The following is a 24,804-nucleotide window of genomic DNA, read 5'->3' on the forward strand; positions in this document are numbered from 1 at the left end:
ACCTAACAACACAGAAAGGTCTAAGGGTAAAGAATTCTAATTAATATATGCAATTAAAGCTACTGGAAATGATAAGGGAAATAACTCAGTATGCAAGAAAAGTAAGATATGGGTTTGTTGTTATCGTTATTGCTAGAAAGGGTATGAGAGGACTTCCCTAGTGGCCCAGTGGTTAAGAATCCACCTGCCAATGCAGGGGACACGGGTTCTATCCCTGGTCTGGGGAGATCCCATGTGCTGAGGAGCAACCAGGCCTGTGAACCACAACGAGCACCCTGGTGCCTGTGCTCTGCAACGAGAAGCCACTGCATTGAGAAGCCTGAGCACCGCAGCTAGAGAGCAGCTCCCGTTCCTCACAACTAGAGAAGGCCCGTGTGCAGCAACGAAGACCCAGCGCAGCCAAAAAAATAAATAAAATACAAAAGTGTACGAGGTGTGCAGATGCATTTTTGTTGAGGGAAATGAAAGTGATTTTGTCTTAAAATAAAGCTGGTTGTTTTGGAAAGGGAAAGAAATGAAAATGAACACAGGAATCCGAAGATTTGTGGAAAAGGAATCTGGGAAAGAAATCTTATGGTGTGATCAAGCTGGATAAGATTGAAAAAAAGTTGGTTATAAAAGGTTTTTTTTTAAATAAGCTTTAATATCAATAGTGTACTTATGTGTAAAATTGGAACTTAACCTTCTTTCTTCTGCTAAAATGACAGCTTCTTGGAGAATGGGTCTGCTTCTGAGAGGGGCTTGTTAAAGGTTTCCGTTTTTTAAAAAAAAATTTTAATTGAAGGAAATTTTCTTTACAATGTTGTGTTGGTTTCTGCTGTACAAAAATGTGAATCAGTTTCCCTTACTTTTTAAGTAATATGCCTAGAAAGCAAAGATTCTGTGTTTTATTAAAATTATTTCCTGGCCTTCATGTCATCTTAATCGGATCTTTGATTACTTAAGGAAAACAGAGACTCCTCAATATTTAAAGAGTAAGTTTTGCGCAGAACTATGAAACTTCCTACATTTACCTTAGAAGTCTTTTTGTCACTTTGGTAAAGTAGATAATTATCATTTCATGATAGTCTGTGACCCAATTTAGTCAAGTGTCTAAAATCTTTTGATATTTTTGCCAAACTTCCCCAAAACCAAATTCTAAAGAAAGTCTTTTTGATCTAAAGTAACTCTGGGGATTTCCAGAGGGCCTCTGGAACATTGCAAAAAAATTGTTCTCTTTATGGAAAATAGAATTTTAAATTAACTAGGCTTCTTTGGTATGTTAAATGACATGAGAAGCAATGTCAAGTAAGTGATGATAAAAGTTCTTAAGTTATATTGCATGGGTGAATATTATTAATATGTGTTCTAGAAACTGTATAAAACCCTAACATTCTGATACATTCTGGCATAATGTTTTCAGTTGTAATTCTAGTTACTGTCTTAAAATGCGTGTCACAGAAACAACGGCATTTTCTTGTCAATTGCATTGTACTAAACTCTCATCAGATATCTAGCCATTGCCATTTTTAAGCCTTTGTCATTGATAGACAGTTATTCTTTTATCCTCATGCTTTCACAAAAGCATTCCTGTGGAAGTACTTCATATTCAAAGAGATTCAAGGAAAGGGCTTTTCACAAGTACAGGTTTCTGATAGCTTGAAGATCATCAAACTGAACTAGGGAAGAATTTCCAGAGCTAAAGGAAAAACCGGATTCAAGAAGCACAAGTGTTAATCAGATAGGATCGAATGAACTTGAGAGGATTATAATTTTTAAATCACTTTTCATTTGAAACCATACTGTTCCTTAGTGGGTTTTTTTTCAAGTTTAAGGAAGTCTTTTGTCTTCGGCCCGGCTTCCCGGGTGGCGTGAGTGGTGAAGACCCCGCTTGCCAAGGCAGGAGAATCAGGAGATGTAGGTTCAATCCCTAGGTCAGGAAGATCCCCTGGAGGAGGGCTTGGCAACCCATTCCAGTATTCTTGCCTGGCAAAAATCCCATGGAGAGGAGCCTGGCAGGCTATAGTCTATGAGGGTCACAAAGAGTCAGACACAACTGAGAGACTAACATATACATTTTTGTCTTAAGCTATCATGACATATAGCAACTTGGCAAAGTATAACTTTGTAAACAAAAATGAAACATTTACTTTCTCTTTCTACTTGATCTTTCCAGAATTTGGAAACCCTTGCACATTATTCTCGTGGCAATATAGTTAGCTATTTACATAAGCTCAATAAAAATCTGTCCTCCTTGGCACTTCCTTGGTGGTTCAGTGTTTAAGACTCTGTGCTTCCACTGAAGAAGGCATGAGTTCGATCCCTTGTTGGGAAACTAAAATCCCACATACCATGCAGCAACCCACTCCCTCCCCCGCAAAAAACTATTCTCCTAGTAACAGGATAATTAGAGACACTGGATGTTTACCAAGATGTTGACTGGAATATTGTAGTCAAGAGAGATATGCATAGGCTTAAATATGACCAGACAGCTTTAAGGAGTGACTTTAACTTTGGTATGACTTCCTGGCCTTGAGAGTTCTTTTTAAGCATTTAATCTGAGACTCCCTATAAACATTTCCAACAAAGCAGTCTTAAAAAGAGCTTATTAATATTTGGTCAATCACTGCTCTTGCTGTATTTATGTCAACAGTTGGGCAACATTTCATGCAAATAAATTTATTTTGACTGTGTGTGGGTTTTGGGGTCTTGTTTGTTTGTGTGTATGTGTGTGGCTTGTGAGATCTTAGTTCCCCAACCAGGGATTGAACCTGGGGCCCCAGCAGTGAAAGCGCTTAGTCCTAACCACTGGAATGCCAGGGGATTCCCTGTGTATCTTTGATAAAAATGAGGGCAACTGTAGAGAGAAATTATGTTTGCACCTTTGTATATATTCTAATCTTGTCAACAGTCTCTGAGGTTTTATTATATACCTATAAACTGAACTGGATGTTGGAAATTCTTCTTCGTGTGTACGTGTGTGTGTGGTCAGCATCTTTGCAACCCCATGTACTGTGGCCCGCCAGGCTCTTCTGTCTATGGGATCCTCCAGGCAAGAATACTGGAGTGGGTTGCCATGCCCTCCTCCAGGGAATCTTCAAAACCCAGGGATCAAACCCTCATCTCTTGCATCTCCTGCCTTGGCAGGCGGATTCTTTCCCACTGTGCCACCTGGGAAGCCCCTGAATTCTGCTGGTTTCCACAGATATCTGGCTATTAATCCCCAAACGAATGTTTCAATCAGTAGAAACAAAGGATCCACTGGCCTTGGATCTCCTTGGAAGGGACTACACCAGGTCTTCCTCATTACCTGGATGGCAGCCAAACTTCAGGCACGGGAAACTTGGCCACACATTCACAGCTGAAATGGCCCTGCCTGGCATCTGATCCTGTGAAAATGCTAGAGACCTCCGAATCAAATTGACTGGGAAGAGATGTAGCTGACACTGCGGTGGACTGCTTCCTCCCAAGATGCCAGATAAAGACTTTGTACTTGAGCTAAACAGAAAACACTTTCTTTCTTCTTGCCTTTCTTTCCTTTACTCTGTCCCAGGTCTGGAAAGATAATGCCATCATCCATTTCTCCCAGGCCATCACTATAACCTTTCAGACTGTGCCGGATTTGTCATCCAAAACTGTGATCTGGTGAAGCAAGTCAGAAAGAGGAAAACAAATATCCTATATTCACGCATATATGTTGAATCTAGAAAAATGGGAGAGACGAGAACTTCTTTGCAGGGCAGGAATAGAGATGCAGATGGAGAGGGAATGGACATGTGGACCTAGAGGGAAAAGGGGAGGGTGGGATGAATTGGGGGAGGAGGCTTGACATATATACACTATGATGTGAAAAATAGCTAACTAGTGGGAAGCTGCGGCGGAGCCCAGGGAGCCCAGCTCAGGGCTCTGTGATGACCTGGAGGGGTGGGAGGGAGGCTCAGGAGGAAAGGAATGTATGTTTACATACAGCTGCATGATTGTTGTGCAACAGAAACCAACATAATATTGTAAAGCATTGGCGATGGAAGGCAAAGTCCTAACCGCTGGACTGCCAGGGAAGTCCCTTTGGGTTACCCATCCTTCCTGGGAGAGAGGATTAACTAAAACAAACCTGATGAGAGCCAAGCATGACCTGCCCCCATCCCTGCCCATTAGCAAAAGGCTCCAGAATGTCCTTCACCTTCAGATATCTATCTCATTTCACCCCTGGAATAGTGACATTCTTCTAAAGTCTTCATAGAAAAATCATGTCAAAAGTTCAATTTGCAGTAAGGAGACACAATCAAAGAGAGAGTCCAGCGCAGTAGTTAAGAATATGGACTCTGATACCAGTCTGTCTTAGGCTAGAAGTCCAGCTTAGCCAGTTACCAGTTTTATCACATTGGGTGAGCCCTTAGACCTCAGTTTTTCCATTGGTGAAATGGGGTGATCATGCTTCCTACTCAAGAGTTGATACGTGTACAGAAATCAGAAAAGCACATGTGGAAAGAGTTTCTTGTAAGTAACCAAGAGCATTTACTACTATTACTTGGGAGGGAGAATGCCCTTTGGCTCTAAAAATCCCTTTCTTGGGCTTCCCTGGTGGTCTAGTGGTTAAGAATCCACCCGCCAGTGCAGGGGACACGGATTCCATCCCTGGTCTGGGAAGATCGCACACGCCCCAGAGCAACTAAGCCCGTGCGCCCCCGCGACTGAAGCCACGGCAATGAGAAGCCCACACACCACAACGAGGAGTGTGGTGTGCACACCACGCCTGCTCGCTGCAACTAGAGAAAGCAGGCACAAAGCAGCGAAGACCCCGCATAGCCAAAACATTAAATAAAAAATAAAATAGATAAATCTTTAAAAAAGAACACACACTGTTTATTGGTGGTGGGATAGCATCACCGACTCAATGGACATGAACTTGGGCAAACTCCAGGAGGTAGTAAGGGACAGGGAGGCCTGGCGTGCTGCAGCCCGTGGGGTCGCAAAGAGTCGGACATGACTTAGCGACTGAACAACAACAACAACATACACTATTTAAAAAAATAAAGTCCCTTTCTTTCTGCTCCCCAACATGGCCTGTCTAGAGGATGCCTGCCCTGAGGTGTGGGTGTGGAGTGACCTGGGGTGGCAGGGAGGGGAGAGGAAGGAAGGAAGTGTTTCTGTGAGATCAGAGGTCCCCAGGGATGAGGCCAGGATATGATCCACCTGGGCTGAGCTGGAGCCCATGGCAGGTGGTCAGGAACTGCTCATAGAAGGAAACAATCATTGAATGACCCTAACCCTGGAGTCCTGAGAAGGCAATGGCACCCCACTCCAGTACTCTTGCCTGGAAAATCCCATGGGTGGAGGAGCCTGGTGGGCTGCAGTCCATGGGATCGCTAAGATTCCGACACGACTGAGCGACTTCACTTTCACTTTTTACTTTCATGCATTGGAGAAGGAAATGACAACCCACTCCAGTGTTCTTGCCTGAAGAATCCCAGGGACAGGGGAGCCTGGTGGGCTGTAACTCTATGGGGTCACACAGAGTTGGACACGACTGAAGCAACTTAGCAGCAGCAGCAGCAGCAACCCTGGAGTCTGCAGGAAGAGAAAGGTACTTTGGGAGCGGGGTGGGGCTGACCTGGGCAGAAGCTTGAATTTTATTGTTCAGGTCTTTTTATTGTCAAGTCTTTTAATTTCCACTTTTCTGTAACAGCATACATGTGGGTCCATGATTCAAGGTAAAATCTTTACTATTAATTATTTAAAGCTTACATAAGCAAACAAAATGTTTTAAATAATTTAAAAAATAAACAAAAAACAAAATCAACCTACAAAAACAAATAAAGAAATGGGTAGTGTTTCTCACGGCTCAGCTAAAAGGCAGAAAGAATTAACAAAACAGTTGAAATCTCCTGCGCCCCTTTCCCTGGCCGCTTGCCTTTCCTCTCTCTTCGCCTGAGATAAATTCTGCCCCAAACACGATAGTGGCAGTTTTGCTACCTGTGTCCATGCTTTGAGTTTTCTGAATCATGCCTTTTCCTTTTGCATTTTCTCTTTTCTCCCCAGAGATTTTCCCCAGGGAAGCTCATCCCAGGAATCTCATGCTAACAATCTCAGATATCTCTTCCTATTTTCATTTCCCAAACTCAGACAATCCTATACAGACATTCTGTTGATTGAAGCAAGTTACAAGGTCAGCTCAGACTCTGGAGAGGACAAAGACTCCCCCTCTTGTGGGGAAGAGTGGCGTGTATGTAAGGAGATGGAGAGATGGTCAGCAGTCATAGTTGCAGGTGATCCACCAACCCCTCAATCCATCCCTTACACTTGCTGCCTTGTTCTTCTCTTTTCTTATTGCTATTGGACAGTATCTTGCTTTTGTTTATTATCTATATCTTTCAAAAAATATAAGCTCCATGAGTGCAAAGGTCATCTGTGGGTTGTTCACCCGTGTGTCAGTGCCCAGAACTCTGTCTAGATCCAGAAGGCAGACAATACCTATCTAAATGAATGAATGAATCCTTGGGGGCTAGCTTCAGGTTTTCCCAGGATGATGGCAAATGGAGAGAAGGTGGGGGCTTCCCTGGTAGCTCAGTGGTAAAGAATCCGCCTGCCAGTGCAGGAGACACGGGTTCGATCCCTGATATGAGAAGATCCCATATGACCTCGGAGCAACTGAGGCCATGTGCCACAGTTACTGAACCTGTGCTCTAGAGCCTGGGAGTTGCAACTACTGACCCTGTGTGCTGCACCCTAGAGCTCGGGCTCCCCAACAGAGAAGCCACCACTATGAGACCTGTCAACCAACAGCTTTGGCCCACAGTCAGCGTCTATTGCACAAACTTCCTCCCTGCAGGAAGTACCATCTGCGTCATCGCTGTGTTCCCGGACTAGCAGACGCAGAGCAAACACACAGGAAGCACTTTCATCGATTCTAAGATGCACCCTTCATCCCCTGCACCCACTCTGCATTTTAGTAATTCTGAGATCAGGAAGAGTCATAGAGGTTGACACCTTACAGCCAGGCAGTCATTGTGACGCAGCTGTCACTGACTGGGTGTGCATACGGAGATTTCCCCCCCCCCTGCCCGCCCCAGATGGTTATCATTATTTTCACCAGAGAGCATTTTTTAAAATTTATTTTCTTACTGAAGTGTAGTTGACTTACAATGCTGTGTTAATTTCTGCTATATAGCAAAGTGATTCAGTATACACATACGTATGCTTCCTTGGTGGCTCAGTGGTAAAGAATCTGCCAGCAATACAGGAGACTTGGGTTTGATCCCTGGGTTGGGAAGATTCCCTGGGGAAGGAATGGCAACCCACTCCAGTATTCTTGCCTGGAGAATTCCATGGACAGAGGAGCCTGGCGGGCTACAGTCCTTGGGGTTGCGAAGAGTTGGACACGACTGAATGACTCACACACACACACACACATTTTTTTTTTAATATTCCTTTCTAATATGAGGTATCACAGGATATTGAATATAGTTTCCTCTGCTACCCAGCAGGACTTTGCTGTTTATCCATTCCACATATAATAACTTACATCTGCTGATTCCAGACTGCCACTTCATCCCTCTCCCATCTGCCCCTCTGGGCAACCACAAGTCTTCTCTATGTCCATGAGTAGGTTTCTGTTTCATAAATAAGCTCATTTGTGTCACATTTTACTACTTTTAACATTTTTATTTTTTATTTATTTATGGCTCTGCTGAGTCTTCACTGGGCTTCCCTGGTGGCTCAGATGGTAAAGAATCCACCTGCAATGCGGGAGACTCGGTTCGATCTCTGGGTCAGGAAGATCCCCTGCAGAAAGGAATGGCAACCCACTCCAGTATTCTTTGCCTGGAGAATTCCATAGATGGAGGAGACTGGAGGGCTACAGTTCACGGGGTCACAAAGAATCGGACACGACTGCGTGACTAACACTTGCACTGCATCTGCACTGTTGCACGCGGGCTTTCTCTAGTTGTGGCGAGTGGGGGCTACTCGCTGGTTGCCGTGAGCAGCTTCTCATTGAGGTGGCTTCTCTTATAGCAGAGCACAGGTTCTAGGGTACACGGGCTCAGTTTAGTTGTGGCTGTGTCATATTTTAGATTCCACATATAGGTGATAACACATGTCTTTCTCTTTTTGACTTACTTCACTTAGTATGATAATCATTAAATGCATCCATGTTGCTGCCAATGGCACTCTTTCATTCTTTTTTATGGCTGAGTAGAATTCCATTGTATATATGTACCACATCTTCTTTACCCATAATTGAGCTGCTTTTAATAGCCTCATGGCTGTGCCTGTTGGCATGGAGGAGAGAAGATGTGTTGTGTGAGAAAGTGTGGACATCCACTGCTTGGAGCAGAAGTGACTCCACAGAGTCAGAGTCTGTGATTTTAGGCTCAGCTTAGCTAACTTATTTCTCTTGTATTTTCCTAGTTAGATGCACACACGGATAGTATAAGATACAAACCTATATTTTCTAAGTAAATCTACCAAGCGCTCTTGCATTTAATTTTATTTTCTGTTTTTTGGCCACCTCATGTGATATTCGGGATCTAAGTTCCCCAACAGGATCAAACCCATACCCGCTCCAGTGGAAGTGCCATGTCTTAACCACTGGATCGCCAGGGAATTTCCTAAACATTTTAAGTGATAGTGAAATACATCATAATTTTATTGGCAGCACTTTAAAAATTTTGTTAATGGGATAGAAAACGGTGCATCTGACAACCATGGTACCTCAGATTGGATGAGCTGGGGAACCCACAGAAGGAGAGGATGAATTGGTATGTTTGTCTCTATCTTTCTCTCTATTCCAGTCTCAGCTCCTGGGTTGTGTCTATCTTGGGATGATAGGTGGCAGAACAGAATTTTAGTCTGGGCTAAATGAGTTACCCCACCTGACAGGCTTCACACATCTTGTTGTTGTTTAGTCACTAAGTCATGTCTGACTCTCTGCAACCCCATGGACTGTAGCCCAGCAGGCTCCTCTGTCCATGGGATTTCCCAGTAAGAATGCTGGAGTGGGTTGCTATTTCCTTCTCTGGGGGATCTTCCTGACCCTAGGATTGAACTTGCATCTCCTGCATTGGCAGCCAGATATTTTTACCACTGAGCCACCAGGGGAGTCCATGCACACCTGGTGTATCAAAAATGTCCCGTAAGTGAGCATCTGGCTTTAGCATGTGAGCACGATAGTGCCCCCACCAGCCTGGGAGGTCTGTAGGAGCCGGGATGTGTGAGTCACATCTTGGGGCCAGCCCAGGGACTGGTGAGGTCTACACAAATGTCTGTGGGATGACCACACAGCTGAGTCAGTTACAAGACTAACGAGAGCTCTCTCTCAGCTCGGGGTCTTTGCCTAGGTTCTTTAGGGCTGGGATGCAACTTCCTAGCTGACCATCTGGCTCACTCCTACTCATCCTTCAGTTCTCAGCTCAGGTGCCAGTTCCTCCAGGAAGCCCTCCTTGACCCCTGAGCTAGTTCAGGTGGTCCCTTGGTGCTCTCACAGTCCTCTGGGCCACCCTCCCCATCCCAGTCTGGCCCACTCCGGGTCATCATTGCCTGGGGATGGATCTGACTCCCCCACTACATGGGCTTCCCTGGTGGCTCAGATGGTACAGAATCCGTCGGCAATACAGGAGACCTGGGTTCAATCCCTGGGTTGGGAAGGTCCCCTGGAGGAAGAAATGGCAACCCACTCCAGTATTCTTGCATGGAGAATCCCATGGACAGAGGAGCCTGACTGGCTACAGTCCATGGGATCGCAAAGAGTCAGACACAACTGAGCAGCTAACGCTCTAACTGCACTATGAATCAGTCCTGCGGGAACAGAGCCGGGGGCCAGGGGTGTTGGTCTTGTCTGTGTTCCCAGCATCTAGCCCAGGACAGGGCCTTGGAGAGGTGCTGAGTGTTTGATGAATGAAGACAGAGAGGAGGTTTGGCGGACAGGCACAGGCGCAGCCTCCCATGGGCTGGCACTCTCCAGAGCCGGGAGAAGCGCCCCTGGCAGTGTGCCAGCCTGCATTAGACACATTTGCGCAGGTGTCCTGCGTCCTGGTCTTGGTCCAGAGTTACCCTCGGCCATGACCATCCCCCTCCTTTCCTCCAACCGGGAGCTCCCAAGGGCAGAGCCTGATATATCTACTTTGGAGACCCTGGCTCGTGGCTGCTCACACAGCTTAGGAGCTGGAGCAGAATGAATGGACGTGGAGGGTTTCAGGGGCTGCCATCTGAATATGCTAGTGTGACTGCGTCTCCTCCGGTCTGCTAGTCTGTGTGTGCCTGCGTGTGAGTGGCTTGCGAGGCTGTTCTAAGTCTGCCTGCTTTGGGCTTGTCTGTAATGACTCTGTACTTGAGGCTCTGTGTCTTTCCTTTCCCTCCTGGGCCAGGCTTTGGGTCTGGATTTGCGGGGAGAAACCTTAGTGCATGTGTTTGCCGTCTGGGAATGTCTGAGGATCTTTTTTCAGCTCTTGGTCTCTGTGTCTGTGTCAGTCGTGAGGATGTGGAAGAGTTTGTGTGCTGACCTGCATTTCTGTCTCGCCTGTGGTTTAAGAACTCAGTGTAGTCAGCAGAGTACCCTTTTCCCATTCTCAGTGTGGTCTTCAACTAGTCTCTTCCCTTTTTTTTTTTTTTTTTGGTGAGGGGAGAGTCCCCTCTCGTTCCTTTCTGGGGCTTCCTTAGAACAGCTCTTCCTCAGCTGTTCTTTTGGAGGATTCTTTCCAGAATTGAGCTTCAGATTGTCAGCAAAACCCTTTGAGTATGCAGGGCCTCTGGCTGTGTGCGTGCTAAGGTGCTCAGTCATGTCCAACCCTTTGCAACCCCATGGACTGTAGTCTGCCAGGCTCCTTTGTCCATAGCATTTCCCGGGCAAGAATACTGGAGTGGGTTGCCATGCCCTCCTCCAGGGGATCTTCCTGACTCAGGGATCGAACCTGCATCTCTTATGTCTCCTGCATTGGCAGGCAGGTTCTTTACCCCTAGTGCCACCTTGGAAGCAGGGGCCTCTGGGTAGTGGGGGCTTCTGGCTACATCCCAGGAAATGGGAGTAAGGGTGGGACACATGGCCTGGGCAGAGAGGGGGTTGGGAGGAGAGCCAGGGTGGAGACTGTCATAAAAGATTCCCTAGACTGGAAGGGAGGCTTGGAAGCTGCAGAGATGGGGGCTGGAATTGAGGAGAGCCAGAGATATCCCCCAGAAGGCTGGCGTTCTTGTGTCCTGGTCTCTAGACCTTCGGCTTCTTCCCTGTGTGCATCTGGGTCCACGCCTTGCTTTCCATCTCTGTGGTTCTGCATCTTTTTGCTGTCTGTAACTTGTGCCTCTGAGAGTATCTTTGGTGGTTTTCTGACTCAGTCTCTCATCCCTGAATTCCTGCCTGACTCTCCCTCTGTTTCCTCCTTAAGGAGTCTCTTTTCCATTCCAACTCTTTCTCTCTCTTTTTTAAAATTTATTTTAAATTGGAGGATAATTGCTTTACAATGTTGTGTTAGTTTCTGCTGTACATATACAAGTGTATATATATCCTCCCCTTCTTGAGCCTCCCTCCCACCACCCCCCTCAACTTTCTTTTCTCATTCACATCTTCCCCTGCTTCCATCTCCCTCTTTGTCATACTAAAAGATGCTGTTTTATTTTTTTAAATTTATTTTTATTTTTTGGCCATGCCATGCAGCATGCAGGATCTTACTTCCCCGACCAGGAAATGAACCCATGACTTCTGCACTGGGACTGTGGAGTCTTAACCACTGAACAACCAGGGAAGCCCCCTCAATGCCATTTTAAATGGTTGTGAGGAAGCAGGGGAGGGAGACAGGAGAAAGGAGGAAAGTGTTATGAAGTCAGCACCTGAGCTGGGATTTGAAGGATGGGCTGAGGGTACACTGCTGTTAATGTTCAGCCACTCAGTCATGTCTGATTCTTTGAGACCCCGTGAACTGCAGCGCTCCAGGCTCCTGTCCTTCACTGTCTCCTGGAGTTTGCTCAAGTTCATGTCCGTTGAGTCAGTGATGCTATCTAGCCATCTCATCCTCTGCTGCCCTCTTCTCCTTTGGCCTTCAATCTTTCCCAGCATCAGAGGATGTTAAAATGCTAGGGAAGAAGGAAGCCCAAAAGGGAGCTTGGAAACCAGACACTGAATTGGGGTGTGGGTGCTGCCCCACTGCCCCATGGACCACCAGTCCCGGCCAGGACCAGGCCAAATTGCACGGGGCTCTCCCAGCCCTTCCTCCCAACTCAGCCAGAGCTGGCTGAGCTTAATCACCACCCACAGAGCCTACACCACCCTTGGTGAGGTGGGTGAATGGGTAGACAGTGCAAAGGAGGGAGAGTGAATGACTTGTTTGGGAAACAGTCCTGGGATGGAGGAGAAATAGAGGGTGGGATGGTGAGCAGGGCCAGATTCTCAGATGCCAGAGCTCGGATTGTGTGCTGGGGGTGATGGAGACCACGGGCGGGTTTTGAACAAGTCTTGGTGTCAGAAAGCTCTCTCTGGGTCCCTGGAGGGGTAGAGGGGGCTAAGGGCCCGAGACTACCCAGTGATGGTCCCATGAGCAGCGAGGGGTGGGGTCCCACAGGGGGGCTGGGACCCCGCCCCCTGACATCACCCTCACATTATTGCACCAGGGCTGGCTGACCAATAAGCTGTGGTTTGCTACTATAATGGGTCCTAGCAACAGGCCCTGATCCTGTGCTAACAGGAGAGGAGGCCCCACCAGCGGGGAGAGTGAAGGGGAGAGGGAGAGCCCGCAGGGCAGGTGAGTCCCCCCGAGGGCAGCTCCCCTTGTCCAGTCCCAGGCCCAGCTCCCTCAGCCCCTTGGTCCACCCCAGTGGCCACTGGCCTGTCCGCCCCTTGCACTGAGACCTGTTCAAGGATTCCCCTTCTCCTCTACCCAGACCATGCTCTGAGATGGGTCAGGGGTCGGGACGCAGGAGGGACTGGGTTGAGCCCCAGGGTAAAATGCCCCCACCTGGGATGGGTGATCAGATCTGGCGGGAACAATGAAATAAGGACTGTCTTCCTGCAGAAGGTTGGGTGAGGATGGGGCCAGGTGCAGCTGAGGGGAGAGAGGAGAGGTAAAGACACGTGATTGAAGGGAGAGCAGCTCTTCAGAAGGACCTGGGTTGGAGCCCTGGCTGTGCCTCTGAGTGGGGACCTCTCATGTCTAGTCTGAACCTCAGTCCATCTCCATCTGATGGGGACACTGATCCCTGACCTGAGCATCTCTCCCAGGGTTCTCTGAAGAGTCTTTAGTCAATGAGGAAGTGTATTTTAGAGGCGATAGACAAGGAGAGTGTGAGATCGGGAAGAGGGAGGGCCAGGGAAGCTCCCAGGTGAGGAGGAAGGATCTCAGGAGAGACCACCATGACAGGCTCATGGAGGAGAGAGGGGACTTAGCCTAGCCAGCCCTGCCAAACAGGGCTGGGTGTTTAAGGAGATGCCCAGGGTGGGGGCACCCCTCCCATGCCTGGCTGAACCCAAGAATATCTTCAAAGGTGACCTAGAGACAGACAGGTGATGGGGCTCATGATGGTCACAGAAGCCCTGTGACGTGGGCAAGGTTATCTTCCACCATGCAGGTGCTACAGCAGAGGCTCAGAGAGGGCAGGGATGTCACACAGCCAGGAATATTAATAATGATGGTAACAGTGATGCTGATAATGCAGACCACCTGCTCTGAGTCGGGCACTAATTTTTTTTCCAGAGAAGTTTTTATTTGGGCCTTAAGCTTTTGAAAATAAAGTTTAGAGACATAGCATATGAATACCACTGTAATACACATGAAATATTCTATCAGACCCTAAAAATTAACATAAACTTCCTCATAGTCAACAAAATAGTGGCTGGGTGCTGATTTCATTTGATAAGTTGGCTACAGCACTTTAATTATCATTTTACATCTATCTAGGTGTAGCTGAAATTCAAAATGCACATCAAAGTAAAACTATATCACAGCTCAATGCCAGGCTAAACGTACTTGGCCCCTGCAGTAAAATTCACAATGGGTTCTGTTGGACAGATACCGGGTTGGGCACTATGTTAAGTGCTTTTTCTGGATGAACTCATTTCATTCTCAAAAGCTCTAGGAGGTGGTCTGCTATAAGGCTTGCAGATCGCTTTGATCTGTAAGATGAGGAAAGTGAGGCAGAGGTCAGGAACTTGCCCCAAGTCTCTCAGCTGGTGTGCGGTAGGGCCCGCCTGGATGGAATCCCAGGCAGTGTGGCTCCAGGGTCTGGGTCCCTTTGGCCATCACTTCTTGCTGCTTCTAATCACCGCAGAGGCAGCAGCGGGAGATCCACTGCTCCCTTTTCCTGGGCCCAGGAGCTGAGTAAAGCCCCTTCCACTGCAGGCCTGGCTACATACACAAATTGCAGGGCCCAGTCGAAAGTGAAAATGCAGCACCCTTGCTTCGAATGTTTAGAATTTTAGTCAATGTCAAAAGAGCATTAAGGCAAGAGCTGGGTTTTGTTTTTTATTTATTTTAAAATTTTATTTATTTTATTTATCTGGCTGTGTCGGGTCAATTGGGCTCTCTAGAGGTGGCACGCAGGCTTAGTTGCCCAGCAGCATGCGAGATCTGTTTCCCAACCAGGGATCGAACCCCATTCCCTGCTTTGCAAGGTGGATTCTTAACCACTGGACCACCAGGGAAGTCCCAGGAGAGCTGGGCCTTTTAATGTGGGGCCCCATGTGATGGCATGGGTCTCAAGCTGCCCACAAAACGGTGGGAGTTCCTAGGGTTATCCCGAAGACTCCTCAGTGCCCTGGAAGGCAGGTCAGTCATTACACTCATGAAGCAAGAATCGAACAGGCTCAGAGAGGTGTGCTTCGTTTTACCCCAGGTCACACGGCAGGTTAGTGGCAGAGATAGGATGCGAACCTGGGGCCACCGACTACAAAGCCCCCTCGCTACCTCCTGTCTAAAAGGTGTCCCGGGTTTGTTTTTTTTTAAAGGAGAGGGCTGTGGGGCTCCAGAGAGACTTCCTTTATAGCCCTGGTGTGTCTCTCCCTGCCCCACGCCACGTTCCAGGAGGCCTGAACGGCTGGCTCCCTTCTGCTCTCCCCTCCGCAGACACTGAGGACCACGCGTCCGTCCGTGACTCTCCCCCACCCCCCCCCCCCGCACCCTCTGACCCGCCAGTCACCATGGCTACTTCGAAGTTGCCAGCGGTATCCGGGGAGGAGGAGACCACCATCCTCATGGCCAAGGAAGAGCTGGAGGCCCTGCGCACTGCCTTCGAGTCGGGAGACATCCCGCAGGCCGCTTCCCGCCTCCGGGAGCTGCTGGCCTCCTCGGACTGCACCCGGCTGGAGGTGGGCGTCACAGGCGAATCGGGGGCCGGCAAGTCGTCCCTCATCAACGCCCTTCGCGGCCTGGGCGCCGAGGACCCCGACGCGGCCCTCACCGGCGTCGTGGAGACCACAATAGAGCCCTCGCCCTACCCGCACCCGCAGTTTCCAGACGTGACCCTGTGGGACCTGCCAGGGGCCGGCTCTCCCGGCTGCTCGGCCGACAAGTACCTGAAGCAGGTGGACTTCGGCCGCTACGATTTCTTCCTACTTGTCTCACCCCGCCGCTGCGGCGCGGTGGAGACCCGCCTGGCCTCCGAGATCCTGCGCCAGGGCAAGAAGTTCTATTTCGTGCGCACCAAGGTGGACGAGGACCTGGCGGCCACGCGCATGCAGCGGCCCTCGGGCTTCAGCGAGGGGGCGGTCCTGCACGAGATCCGCGAGCACTGCGTCGAGCGGCTGCGCGGGGCCGGCGTCCACGACCCGCGCGTCTTCCTTGTGTCCAACCTCTCGCCCGCGCGCTACGACTTCCCGCTGCTCATGTCCACCTGGGAGCGCGATCTGCCCGCGCATCGGCGCCACGCCGGCCTGCTGTCGCTGCCGGACATCTCGCTGGAGGCCCTGCAGAAGAAGAAGGACATGCTCCAGGAGCAGGTGCTCAAGACGGCCCTGGTGTCCGGCGTCATCCAGGCCCTGCCCGTGCCCGGGCTGGCGGCCGCCTACGACGACGCGCTGCTCATCCGCTCGCTGCGCGGCTACCACCGCAGCTTCGGCCTGGACGACGACTCGCTGGCCAAGCTGGCCGAGCAGGTGGGCAAACAGGCGGGGGACCTGCGCTCCGTCATCCGCTCCCCACTGGCCAACGAGGTCTCCCCTGAGACGGTCCTGCGGCTCTACTCCCAGTCGTCCGACGGTGCCATGAGGGTGGCCCGGGCCTTTGAGAAGGGTATCCCCGTGTTCGGGACGCTGGTGGCGGGGGGCATCAGCTTCGGCACCGTCTACACCATGCTCCAGGGCTGCCTGAACGAGATGGCCGAGGATGCCCAGCGCGTCCGCATCAAGGCTCTGGAGGAAGAGGAGGACACTCAGCCCGATGTCAGCCTGGAGGCGGCTGGTGACAACGGAGTGGAGAAACGGGGATCCGGGGAGGGGAGCATGGAGGAAGCCCCCCTCTCGACCCGCCGGAAGCTTGGCCTCCTCCTTAAGTACATTCTGGACAGCTGGAAGAAGCGAGACTTGGCCGAAGACAAATGAAAGTGCAGCCCTTACCCACTGCCTCACCCACAAACCAAGCCTTTTGAAAACCCACCAAACAATCAAAAAAGGCCTAATGTGGTGAAAATGAGAGATGCAGTTGCTGAGTGGGGACGGGGTGGGGCGGGCTGAGGGAGGCGGGTGGAGGGAGGCCCAGGGCCAAGTCCCTAACTGAGGATAGGAATTTATCTTGGGAGCCAGAGGTTCAAGGTGTGGATGCGGGTGGGCAGGACTCTTAAAAAAAAAAAAAAAGCCTCTCTCTCCCCTGATCCCCAAGTGGCCATGGCGGGTGGAGGGGGGGTGTTGGGGGCAACAGGACAGCCTGGCCTGGAGCCAAGCCAGGAGCCCACTGTCAACGTAGGTGTGTGGCTGAATGGGCCCTGGGGCCTGCATTCTCGTGTCCCTTTCTGAGAACTCCAAAGGTCTGCTCTGGTGGGGGAGGGGCAGCCAATTGGTACTCAGGCTGGGCACAATAGTGCCTAGCAACCAACTGAGTGAAACAGATGCCAGGGAGATGGGACATCCTGAGCCAGCTCTGCTGCCTGTGAGTGATGGGGGGGTGGGGGAGGTGTGGGGAGCAGGGAGGGTGCAGCCAGGTGGCCACTGGACTGGCCTCTGTGCAGAACCTGGGGACACAGAATGAGAGCGGGGGTGGGTGGGCGCGTCTATGAGCATCCACGGAGAAAGGAGGCGGGGACGGTACCAGCCCCCTGGAACAAACCTCATTTCAGAAAGATGGCCAGCGTGTCTGCATGTGGATGCGTGCGGGAATGAGCTTGCTGGTGTGCCTGACTGGGAGGGATCTTGGTAAGCCTTGGTGATTTGGATGCTGCGGGTGGGTCTAAGATTGTGAGTGATTGGCTGAGACTGGGATTCCAGGTCTGTGTGTGCCTAGCTTCATGGCTGGGAACAAATTTTGGGGATGGTGCTGTAAGGCCGTGGGTCTGACAGGGCACCTGTTGGGATTTCTGAAGCTGCACGAGGTTTCAAAAGACATGGGGTGTATAACACAGTGAGGCGGCCCTGGGACCTCAACTGCTTGCCACAGCCCCTCGGCTCTGTGCTGGGCTCTCCAGCTGGATACAGAAGTGAATCTGACACCCTTATCTGCTCAAACCAAAACTCACATGCTGAGTCGAGGGTCACGCATGTTTAAAAAGGAATCACCAGACTGGGGCACTTGGACAGGACAGGGGCTGCCCCAAGAGCATCCGTGGACTGGGACGAGGGTCCAAGGAAGGGTGGGATTTGAGGAATTCACAGGGTGGTTCTGGTGCAGTGGAGATGGCCTCACTAACACTCCCTGAGCTGTTCCAGGACCTGATGATGGTTCTAGCCTCATTGTACATATGTGTATGTGCATGCGTGCTCAGTCATATATGATGCTTTGCGACCCCATGGACTGCAGCCCGCCAGGCTCCTCTGTTCATGGAATTTTCCAGACAAGAATACTGGAGCGGGTTGCCATTTCCTACTCCAGGGCATTTTCCTGACCCAGGGATCGAACCCACATCTCCTGCGTCTCCAGCATTAGTAGGCAGAGTCTTTACCATTGCGCCACCTGGGAAGCTCCTCTCGCCCCATCTAGGGGCCTCAAATCACCCCTGACTCTGGGAAATGGACTAAGAGGGTCCACTTTTACCTGGGGTGTTAAAATTTCTCTGTTGAAGAACTCTCTGCTTTGCAAAAAAGATTCCTGTCTCCCCAGAAGGCCTCCCATTGGCTCTGCGAGGACTATTTGGGGTTCACATGGACCTTTCTGCACCAAAGAGGGTACAAAGGATCATGGTAGGGATATTCCAGATGCCCAAGGGGAAATCCCCATGGTAGGCATTTCTCAGATGCATAAGAAAGATGGTCTCTTTCAAATCCATTCTCAAAAGGCACAGCCCACATCCCTATACCTGAGGACCCTCGGACTCACTGGCCCCAAGTGGCTGGGATGGAAAGGTTGGGCATGCTCTCAATACAATGGGCCTGAGGCTAAAAGAGAGAGCCTAGGTGACCACTGTCCCCTGCTTCCAACTGGTGGCCTCATTCTGTCCTGTCCCTTCTGCCTCTGTCTCTCCCTTCCCCCATCTCCACCCCCAGCCCCTGTTCCAGCTCTTGGCCCTGCCCACCCAGGTCCTGCCCCCACCCCTCCCCTTGTCTCCCAGGCCCCAGTCTCCTGCACCTTAAGGTCATGGAGGGCTCTTTGGAAAAAATTACTGGCTTCACCACGAGACTTATGGGATCTTAGTTCCCCAACCAGGGATCGAACCTGGGCCCTCGGCAGTGAAAGCGTGGTATCCTAACCACTGGACCACCAAGGACTTCCCAGGAGGGCTCTTGGTAACGTCCCCAGTGGACTTTTCCCTTCCCTGCTCAGAACCCTTCCACAGCTACCCACAGATAACGATCAAGTGCAGCCGGATGCTCCACGCCCTTCCCAAGCTGGCCTCTGCCTGAATCTCGTCAGCAGTAAGACCCCGAGTCTTCCTAAAACAGTAGGGCTTGGAGGGTTCTGAGGAGTCATCTTTCCAATCCACAGGTGAGGAAACTGGCGCCCCCCACCCTTCACGGAGGGGAAAATAAAAGCCCCGGAGGGGCTGTGACTTGGCTGGTGTCACCTCTGCAAATCCCTGGCACGGCTGGGACCAGACACAGTCACACAATCCCAGGATGTGAGCATGGCTGCCCCACCCATCATATGGACTTGACAAAATCATGCGTGTGGTTAGAAGAGTGGCTGGCCCCTAGTAAACCTCAAATAAACCCGAGCTATGACTACCAGTGATGAAGGTTCCAGCTCTTAATCCTGGTGCTGGGCGCGTGGTAAAACCCCTGCCCCCTTCCTCAAAGTTAAGACTTTGAATTCTAGGGCCAGAAGACCTTAGCCCCATTCCCAGTTTTCCCACGCATTAGCTGGAGGACCTTGAAGTGAAGTTGCTCAGTCGTATCCGACTCTTTGCGACCCCATGGACTGTAGCCTACCAGGCTCCTCTGTCCATGGAATTTTCCAGGCAAGAGTACTGAATGGGTTGCCATTTCCTTCGCCAGGGGAGGACCTTGGGCCTCATTTATTTTCTCAATGCCAAATGTGGATAAGAAGGGAGGGAAATTTCTTCTCCAGCTGGTTTGAGGATTTGTAGTATTTGAGGATACTTCAGGAGAAGCTGGCGGTGATGAGTAAATGTGAATTAAAATAAAGTGCTTAGCACCAGACTTGGCATCTTGTAACACCCTCAGCGCTATTACTGGTGATGCCACAAATACTCTGGGAAAGCTGAGGGATGTAGAGAAGATAGGGCAACTCAGAGTGAAAACACTCCTTTCCCTTCCCTGTCCAAGGTCATCAAGTCCTGAAGACGGAGAACTGGGGGTCCGGCAGCCGATGGCCAGCGAGGTCTTCCAATCATGCCTCAGCCAATGCAAGATCCTGGAGCTCTCAAAGGACACCAGGGCCCTGAAGGAGGCCTTTGAGGCGGGGGATCTGCCAGCAGTCGCCGCCAAGTTACAATCTACGCTTCATTCTCTGGAGAACGTCCGGCTGGACGTCGGCGTCACCGGGGGGATGGGCTCAGGCAAGTCCACCTTCGTCAATGCTATCCGGGGGCTGGGGGATGAGGACCCCAACTCGGCCTGCACGGGCGTGGTGGAAATGACCGTGGACCCCACACCGTACCCACATCCCAAGTACCCCAGCGTCGTCTTCTGGGACCTGCCGGGCGTCGGCACCCCCGCCTTCCGGGCTGACAAATACTTCCAGCGGGTGCAGCTCTTCCGGTATGACTTCTTCCTCATCATTACCTCCGAGAGCTTCACCACCGACCTCGCTGAGCTGGCTCTCGAGATCCTGAGGCGGGGCAAGCATTTCTACTGCGTCCGCTCCAAGGTGGACGTGGACATCGCGGCCTCCCGCAGCCGCCGCCCCAGCTCCTTCTCGGAGGAGAGGGTGCTCAACCAGATCCGGGACGACTGTGCGCAGCGGCTGGAGGGTGAGGGGCAGGCTCTGGGGGGCTGGGTTATTTATTTATTTATTTTGGACGCACAATGTGGCTTGCAGGATCTTAGTTCCCTGAACAGGGATTGAACTCCGGCCCTTGGCAGCGAAAGCATTGAGTCCTAACCACTGGACTGCCTGGAAATTCCTATCTTATTTTTAATTATTTTATTTATTCATTGATTGGGGGGGGGCTTGATTCTTGAGGGATTACCCCAGTTCCCCTGCATCTTCCCACTGAGGCCCAAGGTGGGGTTAAGGCCACCCAGTTATGTGGTCCCTGTTGGTGAAATGCCGCTTACAGCTGCCATTTCAGTCACAGATGATAGAGACCAGTCACTTGCATTAAAGAAAAGAAAGGGTGTGTGCGTGCTAAGTCGCTCAGTCGTGTCTGACTCTTTGCAACCCCATGGACTGTAGCTTGCCTGGCTCCTCTGTCCATGGGGCTTCTCCAGGCAAGAGTCTTGGCATGGGTTGCCATGCCCTCCTCCAGGAGATCTTCCCAACCCAGGGATCGAACCCTCAGTCTCTTACTAAATCTCCTGCATTGGCAGGCCGGTTCTTTACCACTAGGGCCACCCAGGAAGTCCCATTGGCCAATGCAAATGCTATGCACCCACGGCCATGCTGACACACCTCTGGGCCGGGGCCCGGGGGGCAGCTAACACTTCTTGGGGGCTCACCAGAGGCCAGGCACCATGTTCACAGCTCATTTCACCAGCGTGACATCCCTAGGAGGAAGGTACACCCATCCTCTTGTTTTACAGATAAGTACATGGACTTCCCTGGTGGCTCAGACAGTAAAGCGTCTGTCTACAATGTGGGAGACCTGGGTTTGATCCCTGGGTCGGAAAGATCCGCTGGAGAAGGAAATGGCAATCCACTCCAGTACTATTGCCTGGAAAATCCCATGGACAGAGGAGCCTGTTAGGCTACAGTCCATGGGGTCGCAAAGAGTCGGACACAACTGAGCAGCTTCACTTACTTATTTACTTACAGGGAAGCCCAGAGAGGTAGGTGTGGTAACTAGCCTGAGGCCACACAGCAAATAGGAGGGAGGCTGGGATCTGACAGAGAAGGCAATGGCACCCGACTCCAGTACTCTTGCCTGGAAAATCCCATGGACGGAGGAGCCTGGAAGCCCAGAGAGGTAGGTGTGGTAACTAGCCTGAGGCCACACAGCAAATAGGAGGGAGGCTGGGATCTGACAGAGAAGGCAATGGCACCCGACTCCAGTACTCTTGCCTGGAAAATCCCATGGACGGAGGAGCCTGGTGGGCTGCAGTCCATGGGGTCGCTAAGAGTCAGACACAAGTGAGCGACTTCACTTTCACTTTTCACTTTCACGCACTGGAGAAGGAAATGGCAACCCACTCCAGTATTCTTGCCTGGAGAATCCCAGGGATTGGGGGAGCCTGGTGGCCTGCCGTCTATGGGGTCGCACAGAGTCAGACATGACTGAAGCGACTTAGCAGCTGGGATCTGAACTCAAGCAGCCTGGCTCCAGGGCTGATGCTCTTAAGCCACGTGCTATGTAGACACAGCTTATCACCCCCCCTCCCTCCCCCACCCTACCCCCCCCACACACACACAGGCAGCTGTCAGGACACCTGGGTCTGCTCAGTGGGGAAACTCACCCAAGGTGCCCTTGTCTCCTGCAGCACAGGGACTCAGGGACCCCAAGGTCTTCCTGCTGTCCATGTTCGAGCTGGGCAAGTACGACTTCCACCTGCTGGAGGAGTCGATGGTGAGGGACCTTGAGAGTCACAAGCGGCATGCATTCCTGGTGGCCCTGCCCAACGTCTCCAAGCCCACACTGGAGCGGAAGGCGGCCTCGCTGAGGCAGCACACCTGGCTTGTGGCCACAGTGGCCTGCGGGGCCAACCCAAGGCCCGTACCAGGCCTGCCGGAGGTGGCGTGTGACCTGTACATGCTCACCCGGGCCCTGGAGGGCTACCGCCACAGCTTCGGCCTGGATGGGGGATCCCTCGTCAGGCTGGCAGAGCAGACAGGCCAGCCCTTGCACAAGATCCTGCAGGTGCTCCAGGGCCCGAAGACCAAGGTCACCGAGGCGCTGGTGGCAGAGCTGCTGGGTCAGGCCTCCGGGGATGCCTCGGCCTTCAGTCAGAAGCTCCTCAACGTGCCCATCCTGGGCTCCCTGGCCTCCTGTGGCCTGTCTTTCGCCACCGTCTACCGGATGCTCCGCACCTCCCTGGACGTGGCTGTCAGTGATGCCCAGAGCGTGCTGGGTCAGGCCTCCCTTGACAACCCCGACCGCAGGCTCCCAGATGGTCAGTGGTCCCAGCCCAGCGCCTAGGCCAGCCAGAGGTGGCAGCGAGGGGCTGGGAGCCTGCAGGCTCTGTGCTCAGGCTGGGGGGGTGTTGGGGGAGGGGAAGGAAGAAACTCTAGCTCCTAACTGTCCTGGACTGAGCCGTGTGCTGTCTCATGCTTTTGCGCCCTGGGTCTTGTGCCTTCTCTGGCCATGGCCCCTACTTTCCCTCTTCTGGTGAACCCCGCATCAACCAGCAGTCCCATGGGAATCGCGGGGAGGGCACAGACACGGGCATGCTAAGTTGTGACAAGGCAGGGAAAAGCCAGTTGCCTGGCTGGGGAGGGCAGTCAGGAGGGTGTCCACCACGCAGGTCAGGGTAGGGGGACGGGATAAGGCAAAGGGTTCAGAAGCATTTCTGTAAGAGGGCAGTGAACAGTTCTCAGTAATCTTGGGGGTCACAAAGGGAGATCCTGCTTAAGGTCTTAGGCAGTGTGTGGCAGGGCCAGAGCCTGCCCTGGGCCTCGTAACTCTTAGACTTCTGGCTAGACCTGCTCTGAGTCTGCGGCTTCCAGTCAGACTTGCTCTGAATCTGCAGATTCCCCACTTTCGGCCAGGCCTGCTCTGAGGCCAGAAGTTTGCTTTCTTCCCTGTTCCCCTACCTTCTTCAGGCTTCCCAGGTGGCTCAGATGGTAAAGAATCCGCCTGCAGTTCAGGAGACCCGGGTTTGATCCCTGGGTCGGGGTGGGAAGATCCTCTGAAGAAGGGCATGGCAACCTACTCCAGTATTCTTGCCTGGAGAGTTCCATGGACAGAGGAGCCTGGCGGGCTACAGCCCATGGGGCTGCAAAGGGTCGGACATGACTGAGCGACTATCACTTTAATTCACCCTCTTCAGCTGTACCTTTTCCTCCAGAGGCCAGTGCCCCCGGGGCCGCCATGACCTGCACACCAGGACTGTGTACAGGCTATCCCCCAGAGCAAGGGGAAGCCAGGGAGACCAAAGTGGCACGGGGGGCGGGCTGGCTCAAGCCACTTAGACTGGAACCAAGCGCTTTACTCAAAGGTGGAGTGGCATCATTGGAGGGTCAGGACTAGTTTGGGATTAGGGTGTGGTGACCAGACCAATTCGGAGACGTATTTTGGGAAACACTGAACTAGGATGGTGTGCTGTATTTAACTGAGTAGGGGAGGGCAGGTACTATAATGAACTGAATGGTGTATTTAATTGAGGGTTAGGTTCTGGCTTTGAAGGGAGGGACCATTTTTCAAAGAGTAGTTGAGGTACACAGGGGAAGCCATCATGTCTAACAGTTAATAATGTATGAGCGTTTGACAAGGGTAGCGCCTGTTTTGACTAAGGGGAAGGGCAGTTGGCCCTCTGTACTGGAGGGTTCCACGTGTGCGGATTCAACCACTCTTGAAAATATTAAAAAAAAAAAAAAAAACAACAAAAACCCAGAAAGTTCAAAAAGCAAAACTTGACTTTACCAAGGGCTGGCAACTATTTACATACAATTTACATTGTATTTACATTTATAGCATTGACAGTGGATTAGGTGCTTTAAGCAGTCTAGAAGACGACTTAGGTAGACGGGAGCACGTGTGTAGGTTATAAGAACACGCCGTGCTATCTAACCTAAGGGACTTGAGCCGCCACGATTTGGGGATCTGCAAGGGTCCTGGGACCAATCCCTCGTGGACACTGAGTGACTCTGTATGGTATTTAACTAGGGACCTGTCCTACTTTTTAACGTACTGAATTAGGCACTGCGCTTAGCTAGGCCGTATCACCAAAGGCTGGCACCATCTTTAAGAGAACAGATGAAACGCGAGGGCCTGCACGTTCTTCTCCATGACAGACAGGAGGCTTGACGGCACCTCACAAAACAGAAAGCCCCTCTCTACGGAGGCTTCCTCCTCAGCAGACTTGTCTTTATCTGCTGACAACTCTGATTTCAGTGGACGTGTCCCCACAGGAAGTTCAATGGGAGGCCACGGCTCCTCTGTCCCCAAGGGCTGGGACCAGAAATTTCGGGGCTTGTCAGGACAGCATGCTGG

At 51.4% G+C, this 24,804-nt stretch overlaps 2 protein-coding genes across 6 annotated transcripts; both read left to right on the plus strand.

Moving 5' to 3' along the window:
* Window positions 1-12,596: 12,596 nt before the first annotated feature.
* IRGC (immunity related GTPase cinema) lies at window positions 12,597-16,580 on the plus strand. Of its 3 annotated transcripts, none has more exons than XM_061388537.1 (2): window positions 12,597-12,704; window positions 15,021-16,580. In XM_061388537.1, the coding sequence occupies exon 2, from the start codon at window positions 15,095-15,097 to the stop codon at window positions 16,490-16,492; it is 1,398 nt and encodes a 465-aa protein (XP_061244521.1). In that variant the 5' UTR covers window positions 12,597-12,704; window positions 15,021-15,094; the 3' UTR covers window positions 16,493-16,580. The 3 variants fall into 3 exon arrangements, with proteins under 3 accessions (XP_061244521.1, XP_061244522.1, XP_061244523.1); XM_061388538.1 differs by having other exon boundaries at window positions 12,605-12,704; window positions 14,903-16,580; XM_061388539.1 differs by having other exon boundaries at window positions 12,606-12,704; window positions 14,979-16,580.
* Window positions 16,581-16,669: 89 nt separating this feature from the next.
* Window positions 16,670-24,690, plus strand: LOC133230710 (interferon-inducible GTPase 5-like). 3 transcript variants are annotated; one of them, XM_061388535.1, is made up of 3 exons: window positions 16,670-17,036; window positions 19,823-20,469; window positions 22,136-24,689. In XM_061388535.1, exons 1-3 carry the CDS (start codon window positions 16,996-16,998, stop codon window positions 22,789-22,791), a joined length of 1,344 nt encoding a protein of 447 aa, XP_061244519.1. In that variant the 5' UTR covers window positions 16,670-16,995; the 3' UTR covers window positions 22,792-24,689. The 3 variants fall into 3 exon arrangements, with proteins under 3 accessions (XP_061244519.1, XP_061244518.1, XP_061244520.1); XM_061388534.1 differs by lacking the exon at window positions 16,670-17,036 and adding an exon at window positions 17,101-17,299 and having other exon boundaries at window positions 22,136-24,690; XM_061388536.1 differs by lacking the exon at window positions 16,670-17,036 and adding an exon at window positions 17,333-19,022.
* Window positions 24,691-24,804: the final 114 nt, after the last annotated feature.

The sequence above is a fragment of the Bos javanicus genome, chromosome 18 (assembly GCF_032452875.1).
Source record: "Bos javanicus breed banteng chromosome 18, ARS-OSU_banteng_1.0, whole genome shotgun sequence".
Lineage (NCBI taxonomy): Eukaryota > Metazoa > Chordata > Mammalia > Artiodactyla > Bovidae > Bos > Bos javanicus.